We start from the raw sequence: 13538 nt of genomic DNA, 5'->3' as shown, positions 1-13538 counted from the left end.
CTCACGTGTTGACTGGGTATGGCCTAATCCTGGCTTATCTTAAAATAAATAAAATAAAATTTGTCTGTGAAAATCAGGCTTCAATGTATGAATCAAACTCATTAAGACTGCCAATAGTTTATTTTCCACGCATAATTTTATTATACCCATGTGTGTGGTTACATTATTTTTATATGCCCATGGTGAAGTTTCTCTTTCTACTTCAATTTTCTTTGGCTTTTGTCCTGGACACACAATGATGTACAATGTTATATAATTTGGTACTGTGAACATTAAAAAGAACATTTGTGAGCAACAACTTACAACTAAAGTAAAAGAATGAAATACACAATAATCTTAAAAATGACAGAATGAGATGCAATACATTGTTCTCCCAGAATATCCTCAAATACAATCACTATTTATTGACTGACTAATAGATCTGATACTATTAACTTTTAATGTATTTGTTTTTTATGGTTCCATTTAACTACAAAAAAAAATGTACTGTCTGATTGACAATATCAAAATACTACTGATTAAAATCTGATCATTCACATTTACTTAAAATCTGATATATATAGTTAGCTTTTTTGATGTTCATATATTTGGATACTGTCAGCAACAGATGTGTAAAGCTGGAGACTAAATGAAATAGAAACCCAGAGCATCAATTTCATCTCCGCTTCTCCCCTTAATGCCATAACACTTTCCAGACTTCACATGAACTCTCACAGGCTCACCCAGTGCATCACACTTAACAGATAACATTCTTTCACTACCGTTTTTGGCAATCACAAATTCCAAACCCCCACATCTGTTAAGACAATAATTTGGCCACAATGTTGCAGCGACAATTTTCTCGTTTTCGTCAAGTTGAAATGTTTGTTCTTTTGATCCTGCTGAATTACCAACTTTCACCATGTGGCCAGTGTTGAAAATCACCTGGATTGTGTTCAGTGTCATCTAAAAAGCACAAATGTGTTTCCTGTGAATCAAGTAACTAAATGAAAACACTGTGAATCAAATAGTATGAATCAAAGAATATAAAATAGAATGAAAACAATCGTTACACACCTTGCTGAAAGTAATGCTGATCTTCCAAATGCTGCTGGAAAAGGACTTAAAGGAGAATTCATCACCTCCTTTCCCACCCACAATCACATCTTGTGCTGAGAAAGGAATTAGGATACAAAAAAAATTTGCTACATTCACACAGCAGCAGAATATGGCAGTCAGTCCAGTTATAGAGTTGTAAATATAGAAAAAATTCACACACAGTTCTCTTAATAATAGGAGTGACAATGTAATTCAATAACTGAACTGACTCACAACTGTTTGAACAGAGCCGTTACAGACCTGATGCAGACTAATATACATAGCTGAATCTGATTGATATCGTCTTGGTCTGGAGTGAGATTTATGCAAGGTAACATGAGAATAAGCGGGGCAGCCTTATATCGCCTCTAATGTTTCTAAATTAGAGCATGCTGCAGTTCCATTTTTCACTGATTTACAATGGAAAATTGTGGGGCGCTGTAGAGCTGGGGAGGACTCTGGACTCTGCCCAACTTAGCATCATAATACATGCCTGCCAAGGCCATACATGAAATATTAATATGTCCTGCTCACTTTATGACTTAAAATTATTTTTTAACATTTTTTTATTTTTTGCAGCTTGCTGAACAGATTTACAATAGGTGTTCGTTTTGGATACGTTGAGAACAAACAATAGAATACAGATTAATTTTTCAACAAAGTTTCCATATGCACCAATGGTGGACAGTTGTTCGGAGTAGCTATCCCTGTTCCGAAATAGAAGTCTATTAATGCTGCAGGCCCAGTAATATTTCTGGAAGCTGGAAAATGTGAGGCCTTCCTTAGCCTTAGGAAATTGTAGGAATGATTTCTTAAGGCGAGTGTGTTTATTCCCCCATAAAAATTAGCACAAAAGACAGTCAAAGCCAGAAAGATTTGTTAATGACAATCTGTATGTGTTGGAAGAGGTGAAGAAATGTATGCAGAATAATGGATTGTAAGAATCTGTAAATAAATAAATACATTTAAAAAAATGGGGTTTGTAAAGGAACTGCAGGGGGTTTGTGATTTTAATATAAATCTAATAATTTATTAAATAATAAAAATGTCAAAATGTAAATAATTTTAAAATAACAATCAAAATAACACACTTACTAAAAAAGATGAAATATTTTATGTCTACCTCTATGTCATGTGACCATTAACCAACGTCACAGAACTGTAGACATGCAAGCTGATTGGCTCATGTTGCATACACAGCCAATAAGCTGGCTACTTTACATTTAAATGGCTGGTTAGCATTCACTTGAGCATTTGCAGCGTTCTTTCAGAGTTCCTCTGAAACCCACCACCTTCCCCAGCTCCACCTGTATAGATCTGCTCGGTCTCACTCTCTCTTGAAAAAGGGCATTTATGTTGGCCTGTTCTTGTAATATCTTGTTGAAGGTGATAGTTCTTTGAGATGTGCGGTTGGGTTTTGGGGCAAACCTGAGTTTTGAGTCCTGGCTCAGGGACCTTTCTCGATCCTGAGCCAGGATTGTCAATCATCTCATTAAAAAAAATAAAAATTTTCCAGAGGAACATTAAAATGTGTACGGGATGTGTTCAGAATAATCACCCACAACCTCAAATAAGAGGAATATGACTCTATAAATAGCTGAGCATGGAAGTTATAATATAAAAATATAATATAAAAACATATAATGCTATTTGAACAAGCAAACTGGCATATTTCTTTGAGTTAATTTGTCTTGTCTTTCCTGGTGTACATGGCCAATAGAACTTTTTTGTAAAATAGAATTTTTACACAGCTCTTTTCCATAGAGGGACAGTTCAATATCACTAACGCTGAACTATACATAAATTCAGGCAACATTAATGTTTCTTTGTTTTTGTTTGTTACATTCGCAGTTAGGATTTACATGAGGAATTATGTGATGAATAATGTAAATGCTATTCTGGCCAAATCTTGTCTTACTGTCCATAAATTGATGTTCGATGAGCAGCAGTTGGAAGTATCATCTTGCCCTTAAGTCTACCAGAGAGGCATACTACTCACATATGATTAATGAAGGTGTTGATAATCCAAGAAAGTTGTTTAAAACAATTATGTTTTCGAAGCCTCATAATCAAAACATTTGACCCTCTGTTGAGATGTGTAACAAATTTCATAATTATTTTACAGAGAAAGTTCAAGATATCTATAATTCCATGCTTGCTGGTTCTTCATTGCTGACTAATGAGTTCCATCCTACACATTTATCATGTAATTTTTCAAATTTTGCTACTGTTAGTACAGATGATATTTTGAAATTGGTCACCTCTATGAATTCATCTGCATGCTCTCTTGATCTCATGCCCACTGAGGTTTTGAAACAGTGTGTAACATTCTTGTGCCCTTCCATTACTGCAATCGTTAATAACTCTCTATCTACTTGAAAGGTTCCTTCAGCCTTTAAGTTAGCTGCCATTACACCAGTTCCTAAAAAGACTGGTTCTAATGTCAGGCCTATTGCCCATCTACCATTTCTGAATAAGGTTCTTGAACGAGTTGTTGCTGGCCAATTACAGCAATACCTGTCTATAAACAATATCTTAACCATTTCAATCTGGATTCAGATCAGGTCATAGCAATGAGACTGCTCTAGACCAGGTTACAAATGACCTTCTCATCTCTGCTGGCATGGGGGCCTGTAGTATTCTACTCCTGTTAGACATTACTGCTGCTTTTGACACTGTATCTCATGCTGTCCTTCTTAAAGGATTGCATACATGGTTAGGCATCTCTAGTACTGCATTTAAATGGTTTAAATCTTATCTTTCAAATCCCTTTTTAATTTGATTGGCTGAGGAAATGTCAATCTGAACCAATATTAGTTCAGCAGGCTGCCCTGTAGGGGTCTGTGCTTGGGCCTATCTTGTGTAGCATTTATATATCGCCTTTGGGTCAGATCATTCGTAAGTTTGAGTTAGGGTTTCATTGTTAAGCTGATGATACTCCGATCTATCTCAGCACACACCCTAATCCTAATCTTGCAGTTACAGTGCTTACTGCTTGCTTGGGTGAGAGAAAAGCCTGGATGCACAATCATTTTCTTAAGCTCAATGAGTCAAAAACAGAACTTTTATGTGTCGGTATGCCAGCGTCTTTACATAAAGTTCTAATTTGATTACTGATTGTGACTTTACTACCTCGTCCACCCAAGTATGCAATCTTGGCATTATTTTTGATCCTCAACTAATGTTCGATGCCTATATTAAAATGGTCTCAAAAACTGCAAGAAATATTGCCAGACTACATCCTTCTCTATCTATCCTGATGCAGAAAGGCTTATTCATGCCTTTATTACATTGAGGCTTGATTACTGTAATGCACTTTACGTTGGTCTCCCTGATAAGTCTATTAAGAAATTACAATATATTCAGAATTCAGATGCCCGGGTACTAATGTATACAACTGCTCATCAATATATTTCTCTGGTACTTTGTAACTTGCATTGGTTTCTTATCCAGGCACGTACTGATTTTAAAATTCAGATTTTAACATATAAAGCTATTCACAGGACTGCCCCTGCTTATTTATCCAGTTTAGTTGCCTCTTATACTCCAGCTCGCCCTTTGCACTCTGCTGGGTTATGTATCCATCAGCAGCCTGCATATAAATTAAACTCTATGGGTCATAGAACTTTTTCTGTCTCAGCTCCACGATTATGGAATGCCCTAGTGAAAGTGACGTGACATGTGGCCAAGTATGGTGACCCATACTCGGAATTAGTGCTCTGCATTTACCCATCCAAAGTGCACACACACAGCAGTGAACACACACACCGTGAACACACACCCGGAGCAGTGGGCAGCCATTTTATGCTGCGGCACCCAGGGAGCAGTTGGGGGTTCGGTGCCTTGCTCAAGGGCACCTCAGTCGTGGTATTGAAGGTGGGAGAGAGCACTGTACATTCACTCCCCCCACCTACAATCCCTGCCAGTACGAGACTCGAACCCACAACCTTTGGGTTATGAGTCCGACTCTCTGACCATTAGGCCACGACTTCCCCTCAAATCTCTAATTCCTACCAGCAGGAATTAGAGATTTTTTTAAAGCTGCTTATTGTAATTGAGTATGTTTTAATTTGTTTCTTTTTTGAGTTGGTCATTGTTGTAAACCATTTATGCTTGTTGTTGTAGCGCTTTGGGTTTAAGAAAAGCGCATGATATATAAAATGCATTATTAGTATTATTTTTGTTATTGTTATTATTATTATTATTCAAATCAGTGAAATTTGCCAAAGGTGAGCAGTTTGCATTCCTGGATATTACTGTAAGTTGTTTAATATTTTTTTATCATAAAACTCCACTCCCTGTATTCATTCGTATAGTAGCAGCTGGAATACTGTATATAAGCCGCTGTGTGAATGGGACAGTTTGAGAGTCACTCCTGTTATAAAATACAGTTTTTATGAAAGTTAGGTTTTACATGAAAATGTGCAGATGACACTTACCTGAAGACGGTATGGTGCTGACAGTATCACTGGCTTCACTCACTCCCACTTTACCCACTATTCTGTAGCGGATCATGTACTGCTTTCCAGATTCCAATTCAGTCAGAATAAAGTCGTCATGATCTGTGTTTATGACAAGCCACTCTTTCCCCTCCTCAGCTCCAGAATCTGCTTTTAGCTCCTTGTACTCTACTCTGTACTGCACTGTTACTCCACTTGGAGACTTTTGCAGTTTGAGGGACACGGTTTGGTCCAGGACATTCTTTACTATCGGTGGGGATGGTTTGGACACAGGCTCAAACTGTGCATCTGTTAGATTTGCGTTTTCATACAAATAGATAGAGGAGCCTGGATTTGAGGGATCAGAGACAGCAGAAATAATGAAGTTGATTCTCTTTTCATCTTTATTGGCCTCTGAAAAACCTCTGAAGCGAGATAAGTTCTCTCTCATCTTTTTTATGACGTCAGGAGTATTGAACCATTTTCTGCCAGATGCCACAAAGAGCATTTTGTTTCCATCTAGCTCTTTAAACATGTCAGATGTCAGGAACTCTTTCAGGGTTGAAAGATATGGGTCTTCATACTTCAGAGATGTGAAGGTCAAGCACACCACAGCATCAATATCAGGATCAAGGAGGATGGTGTTCAAACCATCTGAATCTTCAATTCTGATCTGCTCCAGTGTCTTGGTCTGAGAATTCAAGAGGTGAAGTTCAGATTTTGCATCATGTAACCACTGGTTAAGTTTGTCAGCATTAAAAGGGGAGCTGTAGTGGATCTTCAGGATGTCTTCCAGTGACTGCTGCTCCTCCCCTCCTCCTCGAATAGCAGGCAAGACTCTGGCCAATGCTTTCTGGAGCACTGTCTTGTAGATACTAAATGAGTCCTGAAATGAGTGCAGCCTGTCTTCAAGGTCACTAAAAGCATTTACCATTGTTATTCTGGACAGGTCGTTGCATGTCCTCTGTACCTCTCCCAGCTCCTCCATTATATCTTCAGTGTTGGAAACCAGATTTGTGCTGATTTCTCTCTCCAACTTAGCAGCTTTTATGTCCAATAAATGAAGAGGATATAGCCAGACTTTTAATGGAACTGCATTCTGTGGATTCTCCTTCAGCACAGTTGGGAGCCGCTTGTACAAATTCAAGGCTTCCGTGTATGTGGTAGGGTTCTGCTCAAGATGGAAGTCACCATGAAATATGCAGGTGATATTCTCAGCGATTTTCTTTTCATCTTCTGTCATATTTACTGATCCTTCTCCCTCAATAGAAAATCCAGGAAGCTTCCGGACCATGACATGCAGTCTTCCCTCGATCTCCTGCTTTTTTTCATCTTTTGAAGACATCTGATCAAACACCATGAAGGCCTGAGCTCCATACAGAACAGCCGTGACCACATGAGTTGCCGTTTTCTGGTCAAACACCTGAGGGTAGGTGATCTTGCCCAGCTGGGTCATAGTGAGCTGGTCGAATCTGGAGGTTTCACTATAATACATAGTAACTCGGGACTGTTGGTTTGAAGATTTGGTGTCACACAGGTATTTGGCAGATCCTCCTACCTCCACCAGCCCCCCCAGGAAGCTGGCCTTCAGGGAAGCACTTACGTCCAGGAGACTGGACTTACTAGAGAGCGAGTCAGAACTACTGAACTTCAAATCTGTCAGGAGCTGAGGATGACTGTCTAAATCTTCACTCAATGATTTCTTATCCCACAAAGTAACACCTGAAATGAGAAGTGTTACTTTACCAGTTGTGTACAAAAATAATGTACTGTTGAAGTAAATGTGCAGCTCTTATATCTATAAGGCACTTTTAATAATAAGGCACAGATTTAACAGTTGTGTTAAGGACAGGGCTGGCCTGTGTGTTTGTGGGGCCCAAGGTGAGATCATGATAATGGGTCCCATCACAGTAAAAACTGTCACAACATCAGAGACATTATAAATGTTCCAAATGTATTGATGAAACGTTACAAAGACCTAACACTATTAGAGGTGTGTTCAACTTGAAGCAACGCTGCACAGACAGATCGTTGTAGGACATCAAAGTAAACCTATAACTAGAGCGCATTAGCATCAGTGGTTCGCCTGCTTAATCACGAGTTGCTGTCATTACCATTAGTTACTACAGCTTACAGTCTTCTAACTAGCTTTGCCTTTGTCATGTAAATGCATATTACCTGGTTGCGATAATTTCCAAAACAGCTTGGTCTCCTTTTTTAAATGAAGCTGCTAGAGGGAGCATCCATTCAGGTTGTAGCGTTATTTGACATTTGTGACCCTGGAGCACAAAACCAGTCTTAAGTCGCTGGGGTATATTTGTAGCAATAGCCAAAAATACATTGTACGGGTCAAAATTATCGATTTTTCTTTTATGCCAAAAATCATTAGGATATTAAGTAAAGATCATGTTCCATGAAGATATTTTGTACATTTCCTACTGTAGATTTATCAAAACTTAATTTTTGATTAGTAATATGCATTGCTAAGAACTTAATTTGGACAACTTTAAAGGCGATTTTCTCAGTATTCTGATTTTTTTGCACCCTCAGATTCCAGATTTTCAAATAGCTGTATCTCAGTCAAATATTGTCCTAAGAAACCATACATCAATGAAAAGCTTATTTATTCAGCTTTCAGGTGATGTATAAATCTCAATTTCGAAAAATTGACCCTTATGACTGGTTTTGTGGTCCAGGGTCACATTTAAGCAAGACAGCAGCTTTCCTGCGAGTGGGCATGGTTTCAGTGTAGACAGCGAACACGCACCCAGCATTTAAGAGCAGAGAATACGGCTTCATTTATCAAGATTTTGATACCTTATTTTATTTACTTGTTTTTTTTTTATCATTCGAATTTGGCTGGGTGGTTAATAACACATTTTTCCGTGGTGTGACAAGCTCAGAACATATTTATTATTGCTTTACATGGACTTTAAATGTGGTTATATTTATTGTCCTATTTAAAATCACTGGAACATGTAAGTAGTACTTTAGTGTAGCTTACAGTACAGTTAATTTTAGATGGATAGTAAGCTGCAGGATCATATAAAACTGTGCGTTTCTTGTCTATTACCACCCTATGTTATTTATACCAAACATGGAAATAAGCCCAGTTTGATGTTCTAAATAATTAGTAATTCCTTCTGACTTACTTGAGTCAATATTATTGGGTTACCATGACCTTCACTTTAGGATTACTCATGTGTTGTTCACATGAAATATGAGCCAGTATATGGTAGTTCTTAGTTGTCCTCCAGGAAGTATGGAAAAAAAGTAGTTACTGATTATCTAGGTAACTACCTCATTTAGTGCTATTACTTTCTAATTCTTTAATAAATGTTTCCTAATAGTAGCTTAGTTGCTAGAATGTTAATATAGTGTTACTCAATTGTTTCTGTGTAGTTATTCATTAATGATGGAACAGTAGTCTAAAATGTTACCAGATGGACCCCTAAATAGGAACAGGTAAAAACATCAGAGTTTGGGTATGCCTGAATTGTCATATCATCAGAAAGGTTTTAATTAATATAAAAATCATGTTAGCTATAACAAGTATTTGTTTGTTCAGTGTTTGTTCAAAATCAGTGGTTCAACATGTTTTAGCTAAGTTAACATGTCATAGCTGTAAGGATTACTTGAAGATAAGACACGACATATAGTCAGTGTTGTTAGCCTAGTTAACCTCTCATGTCACTTTTTGAGGACTATTTAAAGATCTATGCACAATGCACCCATGTGTTTTCACTAATTAATTGATACCACATAAACAGAACATTTAAAACAGCGTATCATTACAGATGATCACAATTAAAACAAGCCTCAAAACAATGGCACTTGATACTCTGTGCTTGAGATCACAATAATAATGAAAAATTATATAGTAAACAATATATTGGCCACATATTTTGCACACTATATTTAGGTTATGTTTTCGGCCTTTATTAGACAGGACAGTATAGGTGAGAAAGGAAACAGCAGGGCAGAGAGAGAGGGGAACAGGATTGGCAAAGGACCTTGAGCCAAGACTTGAATTCAGGTTGCAGGAGGCACAGTTGCACTATATGTGTGAGCACAGCCCACAAGGCTATTGCTCCATCATCATCTACCTATAATCGTTTCACTGAAGTACTGTAAATTAGCAGTTGGGTGAAAATAAATAAAAACCATTAAAAATAAAGGAAAACAGCACCTGGTATGAAGGAATCCGTGCGGCAGTCATACAGCATACCGGGAAACAGAGGTCTTCCTAGGGCTGCGACTTCAAATGCCTTTGATTCCATTGTTTTAATAAATCTAATAAAGAAACGGGGAAAAAAATTAATTGTCAACTTTATTATTCTGAAATTCCTAAGGGGAGTTTTTAAATTGAAATATAAGTAACAGGTTAGCAGGCACAGTACATGTAAAATGCTGAACTTTTATTTATTTACTTTCATGCATTTTTTTTAAGATACCATTTTATTACTTCTCACGATTATTTAAAATCCCTTTAAAATATGATCTGCTTCAGTGGTTTTTAAAAAATCCAATAGGTACTAAAAGAAGTAAATCTTTTCTTCAGTGAATCCTGTAATATTTCTCTCGCTCTCTTTTTTAAAAATGAATCTATTTAAAATTCTAAATTCTCTCCCTTTGTATTTGCATTTGATTTGTCTGAAGATATTTTGTTTCTTATAATGATTTTTGAATCTGCACTGCAATATTGTTGTTAAGGTCTAAGTAGTTCATAATCTTTTGGTGACTATTTACATGTTCATAAAGTATTTGCTCACCTGTAGTTTCTGTGTGCCCTCGGTGTGTAAGCCTTCTGATGCCCACTGGGTTTCTTTAGTGAGATATATATTCCCATTATTTAGGAAATGTTTAACTGAAAACATTCTACAGAATTTACCAGAAATATTTTATTGATCATTCTTATCTTCTTTTCCTCTGCCAACCAAATTAAAATACAGAGATTAATCTCTAACTAGCTGTTAATCAATCTGTGTAGGATAGGCTACTCATTTACGAACCCATTGTTAGTCTAAGTGTAACCAAGGTGTATTCTAAAGTCACACTTGACTCACAACTACGGAAAATTTACAGCAACACAAGTTCAACAGCCAATAACAAAAGGAACAGAGATGTGTTCTTCAATTCCAAATATTGTTGATTAATAAAGCGTCCATCAATAATAAATTGGATCAAAGTAAAAATGTTGTTCATTCCAAAATCGTAAATTTCTATTTTTGAAAGCTAAGATATTAAAATAAAATAAAAAATCTCCCCTCTAAAATACAGGTTCACTAAGCCTGTGGGGAGAGAAAGAAGCAAGAGTTATTGGACCATAACCCGCAGTCTTATCAGCATGCACCACCCATGCACGGATAACACACAAATAACTTGAAATAAATGCAGTGAATGATGCAAATCACCCTTTGTGAAAAAGAAGTGCACTTAAGTATACTTTTATAAAGTGTACTTATTGCGGAAATAATATACTTATAAGAACACACTTAAGTGTAAATTAAATGTAATGTTTTCGCAGCTTAAGTACATTGTATTTGCAATTAATTTCAAATGTATCACAATTTAAAGTTATATTAAATGCAATAAGTTGAACTTCTGAGTGATTTTTTAAAACCACTTAAGTGGGACTTTAGTATATTTTATATGTAGATTGCAGTGGGGAACCGTCAGGGCCCTCAGAGAGGGCCTAACTTATTGTAAAAACAATATTTAAAATTTTTAAATAAATGTTTTAAAATATAATATTTTTTAATAAAAAAATTATTATTACTAATTTTATTTAAGCAGTTCATAATTTGACAAACATCATCTAAATAAAATAAATACAACTTCTGTGAAAAAAAAAAAACTCTTCAAATCTGCGTATTCAGTGAATGGACTTATTAACACCGCCCATTTTCTCCATATTTTAATGTTTCCGCCTAGAGTTTGCGGCTCTGTGATTCGTGGTCTAGCTATGAAATTACAGAGGTCCAAGCTAAAGTAAATCAATGGGGGAGTAATTTCGAATGACAGAAAAATTGACCAATCATATCTTTCCTCTAAATGGGCGGGCCTTGTTATCACTAACTTTATGACAAGTTCTGCCTGCTGTGGGGATCTCTCGGAAAAAATAAAAATATGCTGATAAACTAACTTGCTATTATTCACGTCACGATGGAAGCCGCAAATAATATAAGTGAGGACATTTACTAGGCCGCTGAGCCAATAATAATATTATTTATTATAAACACTGCTTGTTTGTCATGAAGTGTCTGTCGCTAATTTGTTTTGTGTCAGCGCTGTCATGATGTGTTGCCTTAAAGGGGTCATATGATGCGATTTCAATTTTTCCTTTCTTGGGAGAGTAGACTACAATGCCGGCTGTTCTGACTCACAGATTGTAAGTACGTTTTTTATATTTAAAGAGTTTTTGTCACACCGACAAGAGTCTGAGAATGGCCTGACTTGAAAGCTCAAATGAGTGTGTGAATCCAGTGCAGTATGTTTATCTCACCACCAGAGGTCTCTGTCACCCCTTATTGAATTTTATTTATTTATTTATTTATTTATTTTAAAGTGGACACAAATATGAGACGCAATTCAGTATTCATCCAATACCTAATAATCACTGTTTGTTTGTATTTTTTTTTTAAGTATTGTTACAGTATTCTTATTGTTGTGATTATGAGAACCAGTCTGTTCAGTTTATAAATATACGAGTCCTTTGTAAACTCAAATAGACATATTTCTACAAATAAAGGCTTTATGTTTGAAAGCCTGTCTCTGTCTCTATCATCTGTTTATTGAAATGGATTAAGTGCTTCATTGTGTGTTAACACTGCAGTCCTGAGCACCGATACGTGTAAGCTAGAGAACCCTTAAAAATACTTGCAAGAGAAGCTATAGGCAGTTTGAACATTGCTATATTACTGCTGTAATGGCGTTTAAATCTTCGAAATGAGCCAATCTTTCTCGTTCACTTTCATGCACCGATTTGTTTTCTAAAATCTCTCACTTTAAAGTGCTCTCAAAAAGTGAGTAAAAAGGTTTTTTATGATTTTTACATTGGTGGGGAAGTAACGGCAGACAACAGACATTTGTTTGATCAAAATTATTGCTAGGGACAATTTATTAGCCGCTGATTTTGCTAAGGACATGTCATAGTGTCCCTACTAAACTCTAGGCCTACGCTCCTTGAAAATCATAACAAGCGATGAAGAGGTCAAACAACAGATTAATGAGTTCATCTAAATTTTCACAAAAAGCTTATGGATGTAATTATTAATATAAGTCAGACACTGAAGTGAGATGATGTTTTTGTCACTCTTCTGAGGAAGACTCATTCACTGACAATGTTTGGCAATGTGCCCACAAAGATAATTTTTGGACAGATTTTTTCTTTTGTACGTACATATCCTCACCATGCAGGAGATGTCAGTCATGTATTAAAGGTGAAACTGAGACGCTGCCGAATAGAATTTAATATGCACTTAAATTGACTGTAAATTAACACTGAAGATTAAGAATGTGCAGATGTTCTGTCAAATGCATGAGATGAACATATAAACATAAACGAATTACTTGTTCTAGTAAAAAATCATGAATGGTTGTTTTTCCTTTGCTATAGTCTGTTTCTGACATTTGAGTAGATATGTTATTTCAGTACTTGTAATGTACTGTTTTTAAACCACATATTTATTTTATACATCTGTTTCCCCCTAGTTTAAACTTTCACTTGAAATGTCTGTGAGTTCAGATATTAGACAGTTCCGCGGCGTGATTGTAATATAATATAATATAATATAATATAATATTATATAATATAATATAATATTCACACAAACACACACACACACACACACACACACACACACGATTATAAGTACATATACAAGGAATATAAGAATACATATCAATATATTGAACAGTGCATAGCTTATGTTTATTATTTTTTACATTAAATTGATGAGCTTGCATCAGTGTTATTTTAATATTATTATAGTTTTATTCATATTTTGAATTGTTTTCATT

The 13538-nt window shown here is 36.1% G+C and overlaps 1 protein-coding gene across 1 annotated transcript; it reads right to left on the bottom strand.

The window, feature by feature from the left end:
- Positions 1 to 624: 624 nt before the first annotated feature.
- LOC107663125 (stonustoxin subunit alpha-like) lies at positions 625 to 10306 on the bottom strand. Its single transcript, XM_016453285.1, has 5 exons — positions 10289 to 10306; positions 9706 to 9809; positions 5517 to 7238; positions 1057 to 1151; positions 625 to 945 (listed from the first exon to the last, which is right to left on the bottom strand). The coding sequence occupies exons 2-5, from the start codon at positions 9794 to 9796 to the stop codon at positions 625 to 627; spliced, it is 2229 nt and encodes a 742-aa protein (XP_016308771.1). The 5' UTR covers positions 9797 to 9809; positions 10289 to 10306.
- Positions 10307 to 13538: the final 3232 nt, after the last annotated feature.

Source organism: Sinocyclocheilus anshuiensis, unplaced genomic scaffold, assembly GCF_001515605.1.
Source record: "Sinocyclocheilus anshuiensis isolate Anshui unplaced genomic scaffold, SAMN03320099.WGS_v1.1 scaffold767, whole genome shotgun sequence".
NCBI lineage: Eukaryota > Metazoa > Chordata > Actinopteri > Cypriniformes > Cyprinidae > Sinocyclocheilus > Sinocyclocheilus anshuiensis.
The sequence above is the reverse complement of the archived record's forward strand: the minus strand, read 5'-3'. Positions and strand labels throughout refer to the sequence as shown.